General features: G+C 37.0%; 2 protein-coding genes and 1 long non-coding RNA gene across 4 annotated transcripts in view; 2 read left to right on the top strand and 1 right to left on the bottom strand.

The window, feature by feature from the left end:
- myo10l3 (myosin X, like 3) overlaps positions 1-5,192 on the top strand; it is a 204,169-nt gene extending 198,977 nt beyond the window's left edge. The window contains exons 36-40 of one of the 2 annotated variants that reach the window (XM_057335986.1): positions 372-508; positions 660-780; positions 885-1,343; positions 1,505-1,696; positions 3,770-5,192. In XM_057335986.1, the coding sequence (XP_057191969.1) occupies positions 372-508; positions 660-780; positions 885-1,343; positions 1,505-1,696; positions 3,770-3,874 (1,014 nt within the window). In that variant the 3' untranslated portion in view covers positions 3,875-5,192. The remainder of the gene's footprint in view (positions 1-371; positions 509-659; positions 781-884; positions 1,344-1,504; positions 1,697-3,769) is intronic. The other variant, XM_057335987.1, reaches the window with a different exon arrangement.
- Positions 5,193-6,233: 1,041 nt separating this feature from the next.
- Positions 6,234-10,008, top strand: pttg1ipb (PTTG1 interacting protein b). Its single transcript, XM_057335992.1, has 7 exons — positions 6,234-6,387; positions 7,756-7,808; positions 8,036-8,144; positions 8,335-8,437; positions 8,659-8,724; positions 8,985-9,031; positions 9,156-10,008. The coding sequence occupies exons 1-7, from the start codon at positions 6,297-6,299 to the stop codon at positions 9,197-9,199; spliced, it is 513 nt and encodes a 170-aa protein (XP_057191975.1). The 5' UTR covers positions 6,234-6,296; the 3' UTR covers positions 9,200-10,008.
- A 3,276-nt stretch (positions 10,009-13,284) lies between these two features.
- On the bottom strand, positions 13,285-18,307 carry LOC130555731 (uncharacterized). Its single transcript, XR_008963136.1, has 3 exons — positions 17,988-18,307; positions 17,327-17,479; positions 13,285-17,211 (listed from the first exon to the last, which is right to left on the bottom strand). It is a non-coding gene; the product is annotated as an uncharacterized LOC130555731 (long non-coding RNA).
- Between the last annotated feature and the right edge of the window lie 4,111 nt (positions 18,308-22,418).

The raw sequence follows: 22,418 nt of genomic DNA, 5'->3' as shown, positions 1-22,418 counted from the left end.
GGATCTACAAAATATTAGAAATGATGAAATTATAGTCAGTGCATGCTTTATGACCTGTAAGCTTTTTAATTTTCTATGCATTTTTTTGTGCATTAGAATATAACTTATTTTATGTGATACTTTGTAGTTAGCCCTTTTCCTGGATACTTTTGTAAAATAAATAAGCCTACCAAAGCCAAGTTTAGTGTTTTTCCATAGTCCTAATATTTTGGTGCTTCACTCAAATCTTTAATAGCAAATATTGTACAAATATCTCCTCTGGACATCACCCATTGGCCTCTACTAATTATAGTGTTTCTTTATTAGCATTGCTTGTGGCTCGTGCTGTAATGTGCTGATTTAGAAGTGTTGCATGTCTCTGCTGTGTATAGGTGGTAGAGAAACTGATCCGTGGTTTGGCTATGGAGGATAGCAGAAACATGTTTGCTTTGTTCGAGCACAACACCACGATCGACCGAGCTGTGGAGAGCAGGGTGATAGTGGCCGACGTGCTGGCCAAGTTTGAGAGGTAATGACACCACAATACTGCAGAAATTCATTCTGTTGTTCCTGCAAAACACTGCCAAGCATGTATGTCATTACATAAACAGCAACTATCAAACCATATGAAATAAACCATTTCCACATAGTCAGTGTTTTTGGTGTTTTCTATTTCTTAGGCTGGCTGGAAATGAGGTGGAGGAAGACGGCCCTTGGAAGCTTTACTTCAAACTTTACTGTTTCTTAGATGTGGAGAGCATGCCCAAGGAAGGAGTGGAGTTTGTCTTCATGTTTGAACAGGTCAGTAGTTTACAGGCTTACCTTTATTCTATTTGGGCAAACCTTTGCAAAAAATTATTTAGGAATTTAGATTTTAGGAGTAACTGTATCGTACTGCTCTCCAGGCTCATGAGAGTTTGATAAGCGGTCACTTTCCTGGCCACGAGGAGACCCTCCAGCATCTGGCTGCGTTACGCCTGCAGTACCTGTATGGAGAAGTGTCTCGGGTGCACTGGAGCTTGGACAGCGTCTACCCCACCGGGCGTCTGCGCAACCGCATACTTCAGTTCACCAAAGCAGGAGGAGCTTCTGGACAGTCACAGACCCTGGAAAGAAGGAGGACGAGCTTCCTGGATGGGACGCTGAGGCGCGGGCTGAAGACGGGCACCATGAAGAAACAACGCAGCATGCAGGAGGAGCAGATGCTGGAGATGTGGATTAAAGAAGAGACATCAGCCACCAGAGCCAGTATTCTGGAGAAATGGGGTCGACTGCATGGTCTGGATCAGCACCAAGCCATGGTTAAATACATGAACATTATCAAAGAGTGGCCTGGGTATGGATCAACGTTATTTGATGTGGAGGTAAGAGCCAGTGAACATTGATGTCCATGTGGCTGCTTAAGTCTATAGGATATTTATGTTTTATCAAGCAGATTTACATAGAAAAATATTTGAAATCTGAAATTTGGTTTATTGAACATCTAAGCTGAGGTGAGCTAATCTGAGATCTTGTGTTTGTGCAGTGTAAAGAAGGCGGCTTCCCTCATGATCTCTGGCTGAGTGTGAGTGGAGAGAACGTGTCCGTGTTTAAGAGAGGCGAAGCCAAACCTTTAGAGACCTTCCAGTACGAACACATTGTTTTCTTTGGTGCTCCTCTTGCCAGCACATTTAAGATCACAGTGGATGGGAGAGACATGTTCTTTGAAACACCACAGGTAATCAAAGTCATTTTTACAAATATTCTAGATAATAATAAGATACTGCATTTAATATGAATGGGAAAAAATGTGCAACATTCAATACAACCACACTAGTCCCGACTACCAGTAATAGGAGGCTGTGTCCGAAATTGCCCTCTTTACCCTCATTCACTACCCCTACATTAGTTTACTAATATAGTCCACTTAAAGGGTCGAATGAAAACGAGTGAGTAAATTTGGACACTCTGTATGACGTAAGAGCATCGCCATCTGCCGAGACACAAAAATGCATTGAACACGAACCTCACAATTGATGGCTAGTGGCTTACACTATGAATTTGGATACTACTAAAAATGTATGTCCACTCACAGAGTGCACTATAATAGGCTATAGGGAGCTATTTCTGGCACAGCCCTGGTATTGAGTACAACTATTTATTTGAATTTTATTTTTGAATACAATAATTACTTTTTTGCTTTCTGAAGTCAAGTCACTATTATTTGTGTAGTCCTTTTCACAGTACACATTGTTTCAAAGAAGCTTTTCAGACAGGCCCGGTACTTGGCTGGCTCGACAGCCCTGGGGGGGGGCAATTACATATTCTGGTTGGGCAGATATATAATCAAAGTTCATTGCATGCCTAATTTTAAAAACTTTCTGTGATTAAAATGACAGATCATGATGTAATAGATAATACAAGTAAGTATTTAATAATAAGTATTTAATTATTTTAACTGTCAGCTAGATCTGGGGACCAAAAAATCTGGCCCCATAGACCCCCCTAGTGTTGTCGAGTGACCAAGTACTTAAAACTTGATTACTTAATTCTTCATAGTGGTAGCATTAATCTTCGCATAAATAATGCTGGTTAATCTTTAAAGTATAAAATCTTTAAAATAAAAATAACAGTTTACAATAAGGTATTTTGTGTTTATGCATTGGCTAACACGAATTAACAATGAATAAAACTTCGACAGCATTTATTAATCTTAGTTCATGTTCATTTTAGCATTTACTAAAACATATTTAAAATCAATCGTTGTAACGTTTGACATTAGTTAATGCACCTTAAACTAACATAAATAATTGCATGTTTTAACATAAACAAGGTTTAATACATGCTGAAAAACTTACTAATAGAAAAACATTTACTAATGTTAAAGATTGCGTATCACAGGCAGTTTCTTCCAATCTCATATTAATCTTGAGTGTCTATACAGTAGTATTGTATACGTCGTATCTTTGAAGAGTATTTAGTTTGAACAATTTTTTTTTTTTTTTTTATAAAAGAGATACAGCTGTACGATTATTTCCAGAAAAACACGAGCTGCTAGAGGTGGGACTAGTGGGCAGAGTGGGATGTAACTACAGCATGAGCAAGCAACGCATCATCACATTAATCCCTTTGTTTTATACATTATGCACAAACACGCAAGATTGCCAACAAAACACAGATGTGTGATTTAGTTTGATTTACCGCGTGCAGTTCATGTCCGGCATCTTTTAGCACTGGGACCGCTTCATCTCTCAGTTTCAAACGATCTCCAAATCCAGCGTTATATCCACCGTTTATATAACATCCATCACTGAAATGCCATGAAAAAAAAGACAAACCTAAACTTCACTATCGCAAGATCTTGACGCAGCGCAGATAATCTTGATGGTAAGTGGGTCTCGCTCGTGCTTTCTTTCACCTTGCTTTTCTGGGAGATTGGCCAATAAAAGGAATAGGATCCCTTTGATGACACAGGGATCCAGAATTATAAAAAAACTTTCCGAAACTAGTTGGAGAGCTGGGGGAGTGTATCAAGTACAGAAATACATCATACGTCCAACTCGTTTTTTAACAAGTTGACCATGTTAAGCATGAGAAGCCAGCACATTTAACAGTGTAAAGAAGTCAGAATGCATGACATAGCATGATACCCAATCTTTTACAAATACAACCTTATTGTAAAGTGTTACCAATATATAAATCAAATGATAATATGAAATTGTTTTTATAAATATTAAACTTAGTTATTTAGCATTTTTGCTCTGTCATGACAGTGACGGCATGTGACTAAACTGTGAATGGTTTCTTTCAGGTTGGAGAGATCACCAAAATCATGAAAGCATACATCAACATGATAGTGAAGAAACGATGCAGCGTTAGATCAGTGTCTAGCTTTGGAAGCAATTGGATCAGGTGATGAGTGCTGTGCTGTCCAATCACAGTCAAAACTGTTTCTCCTAAATGATGGCAAAACAGAAAGGAATTCCACAGAGTTAAGATGAGATGCGGAGAAGATACAAGAACCAACAAGAGGAAAAACATCAAATAGTCAATGTCTATAACTAGTACCTAAATTTACACTGGTATCTCCTGAAGTGTTCCTTTCAGGTTTTGTTGATCAGTTTCAAGACTTACTGTAGCACTCTTTGAAAAGAACAATACATGGTCGTAAAGTATTTTGTTGAGTCTTAACACTCTGAAGTGACTGTCAGCAGCAATGTTAAAACTTTGCCTTACTTCATACAAGGGCTGGTCTGTATAGATTTGCATCATTATTCTGTGTTAATCGTACAGGAAGTTGTTGCAGAACCTTCACTCAGGTTCCTTAGGTTAAACGAATAAGGTAAGTTTCTCAAAATGTCAATGCCTTAATGTCTTGCCGTTTTAATCCCACATTCATTCACATATTGTGCATAAGAAGTTCTGGGTTGAGCTCAGGTACAGTATAAGACTGACGAAATAAGCAATATCCCAGAATTTCAGTGCAGTGTTGTGGTTGTTGATCGATAGGAAATGATATGTGGAAATGTACACATTTATTTATACTTATGAAAGCTGTGACACTGTTTGTGCGGCTTCATAAAGTTAAAAGGTCAGTTTTAAATTCAACTCCTTTTTAGTTCACAGGTCAACTGGGTAAGAATGTGTGTTTTTTAAAGGAAGCCTACATAATTGTAACTGAAGGATGACTATTGTGTGCCTAAAAGCGAGACGGTTTTGGGTGGGCTGGGTATTTATTCAGTGTTATTGTGATTGTATGGATGTTGATGGCATGTTGAGTAGATACTCAATGATGTAATATACAGTGATAGTATGAGTGGAATGGAGAATGTCACTGTGGTATCAGAGACTCATTTCCATGGTGACATCATGCAAAGTTCGGATAATTTTTGCTCCATTAATGAATGTGGACAGCTGCTGGTCAGCTCAATGCCAGAGTTCAGCTTCATCTGTTAAAATGAGTTTAGAGTCAAAATATTCAACTTGTTTAGAGGATGAAAAATCACGAAATGTTTTTTTTGTAACTGGATTTACAAAATGCTTTAATAAATTATTTCCATTCCAAAGTGGTGTGGATTACTTTAGTGTTATCAGTGTACACTTTATTTTTTCTAATTCATATTTACGTGATCACATGAACACCATTCAAACACATACAGTATATTTATATGCAACACAAAATGACCAGGTTTAACCATAACAAATCTCGACCCAACCCACAGCTTGTTTATTCCACCTACTCATGACAAAGTGCAATTCTTATGGATTTCAGTCCATGAATCTTTAACAAACTTAGTTTATTATAACCAGAGGATTTGTGACTGTGCTCAGCAACAACTGTCTACCAGACATTGTAACCTAATCTGAAAATGTTTCTGAATTTTTATAGACCAGAAACTGTAGCAGTCAGGGCATGTATCGGTCCGGAAGAGCTGCTTTAACATGCTCTAGCTCAGGGCAAGAAGTGCCCACACAATGCAAACCTTCTGTTACAATCTGATTATCGCACATGCTCAGACAGGGTTGCATTTTACAATGTGCTGGTGAGCAACAGTGAAAAGAAAAAGACATGCATGAGGTCAGCTGGGGCAGAGCAGCCTTTTCTAAATTAAAAACGGCACATAAACTTATTATTGTTATTATTATTATAGGAATAATTAACATTAACCATACCAGATAAAACCCTTAAAGGGATAGTTCACCCAAAAATGAAAATTCTGTCATCATTTACAGAACAAAGAAATGTATAGGCCTACTGGTTTGGAACAATCGGAGGGTGAGAAAATGATGACAGAATTTTCATTTTTGGGTGAACTATCCCTTTAACACAACTCAAACCTTCTGATTTACAGGCCCAGTAAAATATTCAAAAACTTGGCAAAAAAAATATTTATTAAAGTAACTAAACACAGAAACAGCTTGTTTTACATTGTTTTAATGCTTGTTTGAGGCCTCCTTGAAAGTTTGTTGGGGCTCTACAATTGAGAAGTACTCCTGTAAAATCTAATTAAAATCTATTTTGATTATATATTGACGTTAATGGTGGTGTTTAATAGATCAATTTGTTTATTACAGACATGCATGAAATTATGTCATGTTAACATATAACAATCAAGGTTTCATGATATCTTTTAGTATGTTAATAAATATTATCTTATCTTTTTTTGTAATCTATTTTTTTGCTTGTTTTCTATGAACTGCATTGTTTGTCGGAAAAAACAACCCCTGAAACCCTGCTTAACAATAAAGCGGATTTTGAAACTGGGAGGTTCTTGAAGTCCTTCACACAAACACATGACCAGCTGCTGATATTAGCCCAGGTCCGCTGCTTTGTCGATATGAGCCACACTTACTCTTTACTAGTATCTTTATTTATACCTGTCTGCTGTTTTGCTGTAGTTTTGGGTCAGACGACAAGTCCGGTAACAAGTAAGTGAGTTTATATTTTCTTTTCGCCACTTTGCTGTGTGTTTGTACGCGTTTGACACGATCGTGAAACAACGGCTCTGCGTTCATACTTGGTGAGTTAACATTTTGTGGTCACACAATCTCCCATGAAATGCTGTCTACTTAGGTTGCTGACTACTCTTCAGACACAACCCGTGTTTTAAAAGTTAGCATGTCTAGCAAGTTTCTCGATGTCGTCTGTTTTCAAGAAAAATTGTCATATAAGTATAACTGAGCTTTTTGAGGGCAGCTTGAGTGAAAGTGACTCCAAAAACGTCCGTGCAGAAACATTAAAAGAGCATTTTATCAACATATGTTATTGCTAAACGTTCCAAAATGTTATTAAAACATTGGTTTTGGTTTGTAAAAACATTGTTATTCGTACATTGTTAGTGAAACGTTTAAAAACACTCAGAAATAACTTTTATAACTTAATGGGAATATATTATTGCTTTCTGTTGACAAATCAGTGACGCAATTCACTTTACACGAACAATTTTAGCGTTTCTATTGGGCCTATTAAGATAATTAAGCCATCACCATGGCAACTTGGTATTTTATTAGCCTGTTTATGTGGTTAAGGCATGAGAGACTTGAAATTGCAAAGTTTACATCATGTGATAGTAACATGTCATGCTGCAGGACAATACAAATGAGTATTACTTTAAGTAGTTCAGTCATTTTTATTTAACTACTTTATGGCCATATGTTTTATTTTCACCCATGCAACTTAATGAAGTTACATGAGACTAAAGATGAGTCTAAATTAAAACTATTTTTACTAGATAGAAAAAAGGGAACTAATAGGCAGCATTAAAGGGATACTTCACCCAAAAATGAAAATTCTGTCATCATTTACTCACATTCGAGTTGTTCCAAATCTGTATAAATTTCTTTGTTCTGATGAACACAGAGAAAGATATTTGGAAGAATGCTTATAACCAAACAGATTCCCCCCCATTGACTCCCATAGTAGGAAAAATTACTTTACTGGGGGGAAAATCTGCCTGGTTCTAAGCATTCTTCCAAATATCTTTCTGTGTTCATCAGAACAAAGACACACATACAGATTTGGAACAACTCGAAGGTGAAATGATGGTCTTTTTTGAAGTGAAGTATCAAGTGAAGTGAACCTTTAAACAAAGAAACCTGAATGTGTTCCTTGTAACAATCTGATGTTATTATCTACTGTATTCTTGACATTAGACTTTGAACCCAACCTTTATAATTGAAAAAGAATAGGTCAGTTAAACAATAACTGAGTGATGAAAGTGAAACTTGTTCCCTTCTTTCTGCAATAGGCTACCATTCCCTGCATAATCCATTCCTAAAGCTGTTTTCTTTTCACAGACTGCACTGTAAAATCTAACACAAGTTGTGATGAATGTCTGAAGATTGTTTCGGTAAGATTGGATAACATGATTAATCTTTTTATTTACAAAAATGTAATGTGTTAAAAATTTAGTCGGCATACATGTTATGTACACTGTAGAACTTACAGTAAGTATATATTATGAAGTGGAGAAATAGTGAAGAAATATATTTTTGACATTGTTCTGTGTGCGAGATTATGTTTGTTTTAATTGTTTTTTTTTTCTGTATTTGTGTGCGTTATTTATGTCTTCATCAGTGTTTGTGGTGCATTTCGAGTCAGAAATGCATAGACTATCCAGTAAAGAACATTCTCCCCCCTCACAGTGTGTGTCCCCTCTCAGATGCACGATGGGGGATGTGCTGGGGTAAGACTCACAAAAACATAGTACATCAAAAATGTTGTGTCTAAATAGTTTTATCTAGAGAAGTTGTTTTATGAACATATATAAAAGTCAGCAGCTTGTAAATGTATTTTATTAAAAATAGCTTAAGACCACTTTAAACCTTGCTGCATTTACTGGATCAAGACGACACATTTGTGTTTGAATTTCACAGTGAATTTCCAGGCTCTCATCATTAGCATTTCTGTGATCGCGGTGGTGATTATCATAGCCATATTAGTCTGTTGTTTCCGTTGCTGTAAATGTGAAAACATTGGGTAAGCTACAAAACCCAAATCATTGTGTGTTTTACAGTGTTTGTGAATGCATGATGTTAATAGAAAAAATGAGGGAAGGGCAATTATTACTGCATGTTTGTTTTCATAATGCAATAATCTCAATTAAGATTTATCCATTTTAATAAAATCAAACAATTTGTTAGTATTAATATCAAATGCACACAAAGTAATTGAACTAAAAGTTCTTCTGTTATAAAAAGGTCGAGGAGGACCGATGAGCGCATGGAGAGGCAAGCTCATCTGAGAAAGTTCCATCATGAAGAAAGGTATGTTTTTTTCTTCATTTGGGAAAGTTGGAGACTACTGCTTTTAATACCAATTCCACTGTCAGAGGTTCAAAATGACAGATTTTTGATTAGTTTGTCTGAAATTGAAGGGTGAAGAAAGTAAATTGCTTTCAATGTCTGTTCTATCCATATGTGACTGAAATTAGTTTTGTGTAATATTTTAACGGATGATGTGGAAACGTGGTCTTTATGTAGAGATTGATTTCAGATCTTTTGAACATTTTTATATTTGATTGCAGGAAAACTGAGATGAGGCAGAGACATGATGAAATCCGACTGAAATATGGTAAGATTCCCCCTTCAAAAGGAATAAATGTATTAACTTTTTTTTAAATTGTCTGTATTTTATTTTAAAAATATGAAATAGTTCATTATACAGTAGACATTTGACTCTGCCTAATCTGTTTCAGGTTTGGCAAAGGATAATCCATACTCCAGATTTGAAAACAACTAAGCAATTTATACTGTCAATGCTTGCATCACTCCTGCTGTATAAATCAGATTGCCTGCTATTCCAAGCACTCCTTTTTCTCTTTGATTTTGAAACTTACTCATTGTGCTGGTTTCCAACTCAGTCGAGCACATAAACACACATTGTTTGCATTTTCTTGACCTGGAGATTAAATTAATCTTCCAATGCACAATATACGGTGACAATATGTAATTTACTTTGATCAAGCCTATTTTGTTAGGTTGGCTAACAATATATTAAATGCATTTGTTTTACCTGCATTTGCATTTTTTTATGTATATATTTTACTCTGATTTGATTTGCTAGGACCTGTATAAATAAATTAACCTGCTGTTTGATAGGCCATGGGTTTTATATATCTGCTACAATTTGTTTCTGCTACATAGCAATTATATCCACACAAAAGTACCTTCATTGATCAGTTTTTTTGTTAGTTTATTGTTTTGTAATATGATTGTCTGTGTTTTGCATTTGTCAGCATTTGAATCACTATCTTATTGTGACTAAATGACTAAAATTTGAATACAGTTGTAATGAAATGACAACCTAACAGGAATAAAGACAACATGGAAACTTGTGCTACATCTGTTTACTGCAAAATAGTTTATACATTAGGAAATAACTACTGTCAAACAATAAGAATGATCAACAGGTTTAAGGCCACATTATAGCACGGTATACATATGCCTAAAACTTACATATTTATAACTTTATTCTAAATAAGCAAATACACCTGTGCAGTGTTTTGGAGACATGAAGGGGTTTTTTTTATCATGGAGAGGATAATGCCATCATCCACCACTTTTTTCTTGTATAGACGTCCAGTGTTTATTTATTTTTATATAAAGAATATACAGTATATTATTACTCAGCAGTGTGTAGTTTTTTCCTCGGAACTCTTAATGTTCCAACTACCTGGCATATTTCTGATGGATTTGTTGTGTTTTTGAAATGTAACTATGCTCTGTTTCACTTGCATGGAGATCTCACTGAACCACGTGATGTGGGTTTAGAGCAACAGCTTCCAAATGCATGTAGAATCAACTCCAGAACTTTAACATGATTGATTTATGAAGAAATATCTGGATGTGAATACACTCTAAATAAAGCTGAGAGTGTGCACTTGTCCAGGATGGTGAGGGGAGGAAGTGATGGAGGGTTCCTTCTGAAATCCACTATCATCAAGACAGTGGAGATGATAGTGGATTTCAGAAGGAACCCTCCATCACTTCCTCCCCTCACCATCCTGGACAGCACTGTGGATACTGTGGAGTCATTCAGGTTCCTGGGCTCCACCATCTCTCAGGACCTGAAGTGGGAGTCCCACATAGACTCCATTGTAAAGAAGGCCCAGCAGAGGTTATACTTCCTCCGTCAATTGAGGAAGTTCAACCTACCACAGGAGCTACTGACCCAGTTCTACTCAGTGGTCATCGAATCTGTTCTGTGCACTTCAATTACTGTTTGGTATGGCTCGGCCACCAAATCAGACCTACGAAGACTACAACGGACAGTTCGTAGTGCTGAGAAAATTATTGGTGCTCCTCTGCCCACACTTCAGGACCTGTACGATTCCAGAGTGAAAAACAGGGCAAGAAAAATCATCATTGACTCCACACACCCAGCACACAAACTCTTTGATCTGCTGCCCTCTGGCCGGCGCTTTAGAGCACCAAACACCAGGACTTCCAGACACAGAAGCAGCTTCTTCCCCCAGGCAATCTCCCTCCTAAACAGATAACTGCTCCTTAAGAGCAATATTCCACTTCCACTACTCCTATAGTGTGCACTACTGTGCCTTATTATATCTACATCTTATGTATACATGTATATAACACTACCTCTACTTACTAAATTATCCATTTGCACAAGTGTACATACAATCTGTTAATATGTTTATTCTACTATATACTACCCGGTACAATGTCTCTTATATGTTATTATCCCCCATTTTCTGTAAAATAGTCTTTATTTTATATATGCACAATTTAGAATCTTTTAGACTGTAAATCGTATTATATTGTATTGTCATTGTGTTGAATGTCTGTACTAGAAGCTTCCAACACCAAAGAAAATTCCTTGTGTGTGCAAGCACACTTGGCAATAAAGCTCTTCTGATTCTGATTCTTCTGATTCTGATTTAAGCCAATATCCATTATATAACACTAACTTGAATACATTTTGGTACACAGCTATAATATCAAAAAATGTTCTTCTGTCCAAATACTTATGTGATCACGGTACCTATACAAGGCAGTGCTCCAAACTTTTCCCTCAGTCAAAATGATACCTAGGAAATAATATTACATTTATAAAATTTCCTGTTAGATATACACAAAATGAATTATACTGTATCTCATGTTTAACCCTCACTACACATCACAGTATCTGATATGTCTGTCTTGTCACAGCCTATAACAATCAGTCAGAAGCAGGGTGATTGATTGAACAAACAAAGTCAGTTTTTTTCATTTACAAGGCAATGAAGCTGAAATAGTGATCAACAGTAGGATCGTTTCTAATGGTATACATTTTTAAACAGCTGTAGATGTTTCTTGATCTTGGTTCAAATACAGTCATGCATTAGGCTATAAAAACGTTGACTAAACAACATGTCTTTAAATGTTGTTAAAGATGCACTAGAAAATGTAGAAGCAACAGAGTAACGAAAATTCCCATTTTAAATTGAACCTGAATTAAATTAGGTTTTGTCATATGTTTTATATGAATGATTCAGTAAGAAATAACAAAAATAACAGGGATGAGATCTTTGAAGATTTCTGTATTTCTGACAGATGTGGAATTAATGACTTTCCTCTGTTTGTCACAAGAGACAGGGACAAAATTTGCATTATTTGTAATTATTTCTGTTTCATTGTATTTCCATAAGCAAGTGCTTGTAAGAGATTTATTTTCACACATTAAAACCTACGCAAATTATTTTGAACCCATGGTCCTGATTTAGAAAGTAAGATTCAACAATGAATCAGTTCATCTAGTTATTCTGGTTTTGACGTGCAGTCTGCAGGATTTATTCAACAGATAAGTTTTTAATGTGACATTCTGATGATAAAAAAGCTGTTTGTTTCTGGTTTAGTACTGGGTTTCACAGATTCTGATTAAAAGAAAACATCCAGAGTTTGCTTGTTTATACATTCCATTTTACCCAAATGTTTACCAAATTCCAGTACACGCAGTTTACCTCCATTAAAAAGTGTCAAAGAATGTTGGAATCAGTCTGGATCTTTTTTTGAAGGGAAAAAATCTTAGACAAGATTTGTCTAATCTCAAAGGTTTTATAGATCTTTAGATTCTTTCACATTTAATAGAAAATAATAGAATACTTTTAATATCATTGCACAGTTGTAGAATATTCATAGATCGTTTTTTTGTACACATATACTGCTATAAATCATTATTATTAGTGACCCTTTATGTTCGTCACTGGGTTTTGCAAATATCTAACCAATAAAAAGTATTAAAAAGTGCTTGTCAATTTTGACAACACAGTATTTAATCATTTAAAAAGTGAAGTTTTTTTCGTTTCCTAAATAACAAATAACTTGGACATCTGAGAATTTGGCTGTGTTTGATGTTTTTTGTTGGGAAGATGTTCCTCATTTAAACATATTTACTGTACATTACTTTTTTCTGAAGAAACTTCGGTAACAGTGCAACTGAGTAAACATTTTTTGTGTTACCTTTGTGTTATAGGATTTCTGGACATGCATAACACATATTTTATATAAACATATATAGGTATATAATATGTATATATGGCCTGTGTGCAAGTCTAACAGCTGCCTGTATTATAGAGGGAAAGACGAGCATCACCGGCTCTTAAAACTCATCTAAGAAATTCTCAATAAGGAGATGAGGGAAAACACTGCAGAACCCAACTGTGTGTCCATGAAGAGTAACAGAACCGAGAATTTAGATCCCCCTGATCTTAGTAATACGGAAGTGACCTCTGACCTCAGGTAAGATATTTTTCAGTAAGAGACACATAAAACTAAAGTTTAACAACTTGTCATAGACAAACAAAAAACAAGTATGAAGAACTAGTATGAGAGTTTATTTGAGTGAAACAAACTACAAGAGAATCAAAACCTCTTAAACAGAATTTACACATCATAGAGGGAGAGAGTGAAGGATTCAAAGAAGAACATGAGGTTTTACACATAAAGAGCCCAGAAGAACACAACACTTACAAGACACTCCAATGCAATGACATTGTTGAACCCATACCTGGATCACAATATAAAACAGAGAAAATCAAGATCGTTAAAGGGATCGCTGGAATTGGAAAAACAGTCTCTGTGCAGAAGTTCATTCTGGACTGGGCCGAGGGAACAGCCATTCAGGATGTAGATTTCATGTTTGTGCTTCCACTTCAAAATGATCGGTACAGTCTTCGCAAACTTGACACCTTATGACACCACACACCTAATTTCAGGCGATTTACCAAAAACCCATTCAAAAAACCCATAGACTTTGTGGCGATGGAACCGGAGGTCGTAAAAAACTTGCTTCTAGGGTTTGCATACAAAAATATGTCATCTCTAAGGGACTCTATAACTAAATGTTTAAATGTTTGCAGTGAGACCCCTCAGACAAGCTCATAAAATCTACCGTTTTCTCTTGCAGTAAATAAAATAATTTAATCCAAATCAAGAGGGCAATTTTAAGTTTTACATAAATCTTTAATCTATTAGTCTATTTCAACAGACAGATTATATTTGTACAATATATTTGTATAAGTACATTTAAAAAAATATTTGAAGATACTCACAGGAGTCACTCACTGTGTGCAACATAAATATATATTTATAAAGAAATCTTAAGATCAAAATGTCATAGGGTTACGTACATATAAAAATAAGTGCATGTATGTTTATTTACTGAATTATACCTACCTATAACTATTTTTTATATTATATTTGTTATGTATTTGTGTTTATATGTTTAAATGACAAATGTATATTTTAAATATTCTATTGCACATTCTATATTTTTTCTATATTATGTGTATATATCACAGTATGTATTACATTAGTAAAAATACTTCCAACCAGGACTCAAAAAATGTGTGTACTACTTTCCCTCAAACATGGACTTTTATTAGACCTCATTAGTGGTGCTTGTTAGACAGTTCTTTTTCAGGATAGACTTAGGCATGTAACGCTTTCGTATCTTTCTAATCAGTTTGATAAAAGCAGACCAAAAAAGCGAGAAAAAAATCACTTAAATTAACAATGGAGAATGGACAGATTGTGATTTCAAATTCCTGCTCTCACTAACAGCCCATAACCCCCTTATTCTTCATTCTAATCCCCTGTTAGTCACACTCTATCAGTCTCTATCAGTCAAATCACTATCATGTTAAAACGTACTAAAATTATGCTAAAACCATTGCAACACAGTCAAGAAGCCCAAAACACTGCAGATGTACAATACTGGAATTCTAAAATTAAAACAAAGCTGTGGAGAAAGATTCTCCCATGTTATAGGTCACTAATCCTACCAAATCGTACCTCTCAGGCAGATCCTTCAGGAGGGGCTCGCTGTCCACTGCTCACCACATGATCAATGGGGTCCCTCAGGGATCGATGCTTGAACCGCTGCTTTTTCCCCATCTACATGACATCCTTGGGACCCATCATAGGGGCACACGGCTTCTCGTATCACTGTTATACTGACCACACCCAGATTTACATCTTGTTTCACCCAGACGATACCACTGTAGCAGCTCGCATTACAGCTTGCCTAGAAGACATCTCAGCTTGGATGAAAGAGCATCACCTCCAGTTGAACCCTGCAAAGACAGAACTACTCGTGTTTCCGGCACACCCCACGGTGCAACACGATCTCACCATCCAACTTGGCAATACCACAATTACTCCTTCCAAAACAGCCAGGAACCTTGGAGTCATATTTGATGAACAGCTGTCCTTCAATGATCACATTGCAAAGACAACGTGGTCATGCCGATATGCCTTATTCAACATTAGAAAGGTTAGACCCTATCTCACTGAGCATGCGGTACAAATCCTTGTCCAGGCCCTGGTAATCTCTAGGTTGGACTACTACAATGCTCTCCATGCTGGTCTTCCTGCAAAGGCTATCAAACCACTCCAGCTGGTTCAGAATGCAGCAGCACACCTCGTCTTCCAACAGCCCTAAAGGGCTCATGTGACACCCCTTTTCATCTCTCTCCACTGGCTACCAGTTGAAGCCCGTATCAGATTCAAGTCACTAGTGCTCGCCTACAGGACTATCACTGGATCTGCACCGGCATACTTTCACACTCTCCTATACTCCTACACCCCACCAAGAACCCTGCGTTCAACAAACAAGCGGTATCTTGTGTTGCCTTCTCAAAAGGGAAGTAAATCGCTTTCCCGCTCATTCTCCTTCACAACTCCTTCCTGGTGGAACATTCTTCCTAACACATCTCTCACAACATTCACAAAACTATTTAAACCCATCTCACAAAACTATTTAAACCCATGAGCAGTGCTTGTTTTTCTCCAGACATGATGCATGAATCTGAGATTCATCAGACCAGAATATCTTGTTTCTGACAGTTTGAAAGATTCATTGAAGTACGTTTTTGCATATTTCAAGTTTCCATGAGTCTTCACTGAGCAAAGGCTTGAGTCTGGCCACTAAGCTATAAAGCCCAGATTGGTGGAGTGTTGCAGTGATGTTTGTCCTTCTGTAAGTTTCTCCCATCTCCATATATGATCATGGAGCTCAACCAGAGTAATCATCAGCTTCTTGGTCACCGCTCTAACAAAGACCCTTCTCCATCGATGGCTCAGTTTGGACAGGAGGTCAGCTCAAGTAAGAGATCTGGTGGTTCCAAACCTCTTTCATTGAGGATAAATGGAGGCTACATGTTTCTGTGAACCTTCAATACAGCAGATTTTTTTCAGAAGTCTTCCCCAGATCTGTGCCTTGATACAATCCTGTCTCAAAGCTCTACTGGCAGTTCTTTTGACCTCATGTCTTGGTTTTTACTTTGATATGCATTTTCAGCTGTTGCACCCTTTATAGAGATGTATGTGCCACTCCAAATCATACTTATTCAATTGAATTTGGCACAGGTTAACTCCACTCGAAGTGTATAAACATCAACAAGCAAAACTAATGCTTCTGATCTAAGTTTCAAGTGTCGCAGAAAAGGGTATGAATACTTATGCAATGTACTTATTTTTGTTTTTTATTTTTAATAAATTTGCAAAGCTGTCAAAAATCAGTTTTTTGTTTTGTCATTATTGTGCATGGAGTGTAGATTAATGTAAAAAATAATCATTTAAAGTAGTTTAAGATAAGGCAGCAGCATAACAAAATGTGAATAAAATGAAGGGGGATGAATACTTTTGCAAGCCACTGTAAGCAGTACTAGAAAAGTAAGATTGGAAGGCCTAAAACTCACAGGCTGAGCATGAGACAGCCTAGATAACTTTCCTAAGTTGTTAGAACACATTTTATTTGTTTAAGTTTTAAGATGTTTTAGTCATGTTTGTAGTTACTGTACAAATATTTCATTTATTAAAGTATTGTGTGTCATTGATCTCAATGTAACTTGGTGGGTCCGTTTATGATAGTGGGCAGGCCGGAGATGTATACCACTCCACTGGCTAAAACGTGCTAGCATCATTGTAACACTCTTTTCTGAGTTTTATTACGGCAAGCACCGTGCACTCACATTATCTTTAGATAATGTAGGTACTTTTTAATGCCTTACAGATGTTCTGTTGCTTTAATTTTGTTTTCAGATGTCTGTGATCTCACACTGGATGCAAACACAGCATACACTTACCTCTTACTGACTGAGGAGAACAAAAACATCACACATGTGAAAGATCCTCAGCCGTATCCTGATCATCCAGACTTGATGATGTTCCTCAGATTCTATGTAAAGAGAGTCTGACTGGACGCTGTTACTGGGAGGCTGAATGGAGTGGGTGGAGCCGTATTGCAGTGACCTATAAAGGAATCAGCAGGAAAGAAGGGACAGTATGTTTGGGCTCGATGAAAAATCATGGAGTCTTGTCTTCACTAATAATGGATTCACCATCTGACACAAAAGCACAGACATACAGTATCTACCCCTTCACCCCCCAAAAGAGTTGGAGTGTATCTGGACTGGTTGGACGGCACTCTGTCCTTCTACAGCAGGAGTCTTCAACTAAAATTGCTTGAGGTCCAGTAAACGAACCCTCCTTACTTGCCGAGGTCCGGACAATTAAATACCTAAAAATATGAATAGATGTTTTTTTTATATCTATACGATGGCATAACGATGTCTGACAACAATATAATGAAGGAACATGTGCAAAATGCCCTAATCTCCAAACCTGCACTGAACATACATTCATTTCAACATTAACAACTTTTTAGTTTTCTTTTAGTGTTGTTTTCTGCTGAACTGAGATAAACAAATAGCAGCATCAAGTTGTGACTGATCATCCTCTGATAACATTTCAGCTCTTCTTGTGGCTGTTGCACCTGAAAGGGGGGTTTGTTTAATATTTTCTTTTAGTTCATGTCTTTATTTTCCTTCTAAAGGTGTTTCACAAAAGCATCCATGCACTGTTTTACTTTTTTCCCATCAGTAAAGGGCTTGTTATGTTTTCCTAAGATCCACTGTATTCTTAGTGAACATTCATATGCTGGTTGTTGGGTGGTTAAGTGAGTGAGGGAGGACCCGTGTAGATCGCTCATACTGGGCTTTGAGCTCATATATTTTCCGTGTCCTTACCTCGGACCGCTGCGAGTAAGTTTCTTCAAAGTGTCCACGTCTAATTTCATAATGCTTTTTAAGGTTTCCAATTTTGACAACCGCAACAGACTCCGAGCAAATGAGACAAACCGGTCTCGTGCATGTCGATGCAGGAAGAATAAATGCAAATCTCTCGACCCATTCATCTCGGAAAACATGGTTTTCGGCGTCAACTTTTCTAACTTTTGAAAAGGACATTGTTTTTCAGTCACTGACTGTTACATCTGTCTGCGCGCTGTGCAGCGAGTCTATATCGACTCTCTTCGCTCATCGACGTCTGAACTAGCGACAGTGCGCATATATTAACTGTCCGTGGCGCCGTAGGACCCAAACTGCTACTGAGCGGACCTTTATGTGCCTGGTATAAATTTGATTGCATTATAAAATAATGTTAGGCGTTCGTTTTTTTTTTATTATGTCAAAAGTCTTTGAGGTCCGGACGGACGCATCTCGCGGTCCGCATTCGGACCGGAGTCCGCTAGTTAGTGACCCCTGTTCTACAGCATCTCTGACACACACACAATCACACATAAACACAGTCAACAGGACATTCACTGATCTCTCTATGCTGGATTTGCGGGTTCAGCAGGGATATGTCAAATTAATCAGCTTCCTGTGAGAAATCATTCAGAACAACCAGCTTAGAAAACAACAACAAGTTTTTGTTCTAGTTTTCTAGGTTCAATGATACTATTGCCAAAAATGTATAATACTGGATGTAAATATAAAGTAAAAAATGCAGCATATTGTGTAAACTATAAATACAGATTACAGAATGTGTAAATAACTTTAGATACAAATTAATTGAAATGAATGAACAATAAATACATTTACTTGTGTCTTTTATTGAGTTGTGCTTTAGAATGGAAAGATCTGCTTCTTGTTCTCTAATAATTCTGTGTTTGGGACAAAATCTCCCTGTTCTGTTTTTGAATATTGCAAGTTGATCTTGAATGAATAAGTAACTTTTAACTCAAAAGTTCAACATTGACAAATATTCTATTCATCTACTGTGTGTTCTAGATTTTTGTGATAATATTTTATGAGATATTTCAGTAATAATGTGGTTTAAATTATGTAAATGACAAATGAATCCAATTGTAATGAATAAATATATATACATTTTTTGTTGAAATTTAATTCCACCTTCTCGGTAACGCTAGACAAAGTTGCTCCACTACGTTTAAAGAAGATTAAAAATGGCAGCCCCACACCGTGGTATAATGAACACACTCAGGCTCTAAAGAAAGCGGCCCGAAAAATGGAGCGCAACTTTAAGAAAACTAAATTAGAGGTATTTCGTACAGCATGGAAGGATAGTATTCGAAAATACAGGAAAGCCCTAATAACTTCTAGATCCGCCTACTTTTCATCACTAATAGAAGAAAACCAGCACAACCCTAGGTTTTTATTTAACACGGTGGCTAAATTAACAAAAAATAAATCGTCAGTGACTTCTGATCCTGTATATCAGCATAGCAGTGATGAATTTATGAACTACTTCACATATAAAATCCAAGATATTAGAGAAAAAATTATAACAATGCAATCAGAAGTGAAACCCGCTGAACAAACTAACTACAGCGCCCTTAAGGAGAAAATGCAATTATTTTATACCGTAGATCAAGATGAGCTGTCTAAAATTATTAGATCATCTAAATCAACAACATGCATACTAGACCCTATACCTACAAATCTACTGAAAGAGATGCTCCCAGAAATTATAGATCCTCTTCTTGGTATTATTAACTCATCTCTGACATTAGGACATGTGCCTAAAGCATATAAGGTGGCTGTTATAAGGCCCCTTGTCAAAAAACCCCAACTCGACCCTAGAGAACTAAGGAACTACAGGCCTATATCGAATCTACCTTTCATATCTAAAGTTCTGGAAAAAGTAGTTTCAACTCAATTATGCTCCTTCCTCCAAAGGAATGACATCAATGAAGAATTCCAGTCTGGATTTAGAGCATGTCACAGTACAGAGACTGCTTTGATCAGAGTTACAAATGATCTGCTATTGGCGTCTGACCGAGGTTGTATCTCGTTATTGGTGCTGCTAGACCTTAGTGCTGCATTCGATACCATTGACCACAGCACACTCCTACATAGACTCGAAAATTATGTCGGCATTAAGGGAATAGCTTTGAAATGGTTTAAATCTTATTTATCCGACCGTTTTCAATTTGTAGCAATAAACAATGAGGTGTCACGCAAATCGCAAGTCCAGTACGGTGTACCACAGGGCTCAGTCTTAGGGCCTCTGCTCTTCGCATTATACATGCTACCTCTAGGAGATATAATAAAGCGACACGGAGTTAGCTTTCACTGTTATGCTGATGATACTCAACTTTATATTTCCTCGAAGCCTCATGAAACACAGCAGTTCCATCGAATAATGGAATGCATAGTCGATATAAAAAACTGGATGAGTAACAACTTTTTATTACTGAACTCGGACAAAACGGAAGTGTTACTTATTGGACCGAAAACTGCTATAAGTAACAACCAAGAATACTGTTTAACTATTGACGGATGTTCCATAAAACCCTCGTCGTCAGCAAAGAATCTTGGCGTTCTATTCGATAGTAATCTGTCATTTGAGAGCCACGTCGCCAACACCTGTAAAATTGCGTTTTTCCATTTTAAGAATATATCTAAACTACGTCATATGCTGTCAATCTCAGATGCAGAGAAGTTAATTCATGCATTCATGACATCAAGACTAGATTACTGTAATGCACTGTTAGGTGGTTGCCCTGCAGGCTTATTACAAAAACTCCAATTGGTCCAAAACGCGGCAGCTCGAGTTCTTACACGTACAAAAAAGTATGAACATATTAGCCCGGTTCTGTCAACCTTGCACTGGTTACCTATAAAGCATCGCGTTAACTTTAAAATCTTGCTTATTACCTATAAAGCCTTACATGGTTTAGCTCCTCAGTACTTGAATGAACTCCTTTTGTATTACAGTCCTTCACGTGCATTACGCTCTCAGGCGTCCTGTCAGTTGGTAATACCTAGAATTTCAAAATCAAGTGCAGGTGGTAGATCCTTTTCCTATCTAGCGCCTAAACTTTGGAATAGTCTTCCCTGCACTGTCCGGGAGGCAGACACACTCTGTCAGTTTAAATCTAGACTAAAGACGCATCTTTTTAATCTTGCATACACTACTCTTCCATAATATAAATCTTCTGAGGGTTTAGGCTGCATTAGTTAGATCAACCGGAACCAAAAACACAACTGATGTACTTGTTGCATCAAAGAGTACAGAACAGTACTCTACTCTCAGCCAGTCTTGTCTCATTGTTCCAAGGTTACCACAGCGAGCAGGATGCAGTTCATGGCCTGACCTGATGGTAGAGCGGAGAATGGGAAGTGGGGACCTGACAAGAGCTGAGATGATAGAGCTGGATAAAGAAGGACGCGGTCTCTTGACATGTCTTCACCACAAAACTTCAAATGCTATTAGATTATTAATGATAATCTTAAACTATAATTTATTTTATTATTAAGTTTATTTATTTTATTTAGCCTTGTTGTGCAAGTTCTCTGGAGCTTGTGCAGAGGCAGCAGCTTTTGCCAGAGGGGAACTGGAATCCCCTGGTTGGGCCTGGGTTCTCCTGAGGTTTTTTTTCTCGATTAGAGTTTTGGGTTCCTCGCCACCGTTTGCATACTGTTTTTGCACTATCTGCCTGACCGGGGGGGCTGCTTTAGAATTTTAAAGTTTTACTTAATTAATATTGCATATAGGAATTTATAGTCTGTTATATTTGACCTGTGCTTCTCTCTCCTTTATCCTAAATGTGTGCTCTCACTGAGCGTGTATGTGTGTGTGTGTGTGTGTGTGTGTGTGCGTACTTGTCTGTGTACGTACGTGTGTGTGTGTGTGTGTTGTGTGTGTGTGCGTGCGCATCCGTGTGTGTGTGTGTGTGTGTCTCTATGTCTATGTGTGTTAGTACGTGTGCATATTGTGTGTGTGGAGTGTTTTGTATGTGGGTATGTCTGTCTTCTGTGTTTTCAACCTTTTCTTGTTTTTGCAGGTACAACTTTAATTATTTTGCTTATAGTCAATATGTCTCATGTACAGCTGCTTTGTAACAATGAAAATTGTAAAAGCGCTTTATAAATAAAGTTGAGTTGAGTTGAGTTGAGTTGTTGAAAGACACAAACATTCCCCGATGTTCAAGAAGTCAACACCAAACATCTAAAAGTCATGTGTATGTAAACTTTTGGAATGGATAGCCAGTTTAAATTTATATAAACTTTTTCATTTAGTAACGGCATCCAAAAGCTAGTTTCCCATATAACAACTGACACAAATGATCATTTTCAGAGGTGTACATCGTTTTCATCGAGGTTGATTTCTTCAGTAACAGAATGTTTGTATTTTTTAATAGTTGTGTCTCT

This window comes from Triplophysa rosa, linkage group LG6, assembly GCF_024868665.1.
Source record: "Triplophysa rosa linkage group LG6, Trosa_1v2, whole genome shotgun sequence".
NCBI classification, from domain to species: Eukaryota; Metazoa; Chordata; class Actinopteri; order Cypriniformes; family Nemacheilidae; genus Triplophysa; species Triplophysa rosa.
Note: the sequence above shows the minus strand (reverse complement) of the source record. Positions and strands in the feature narration are given on the sequence as shown.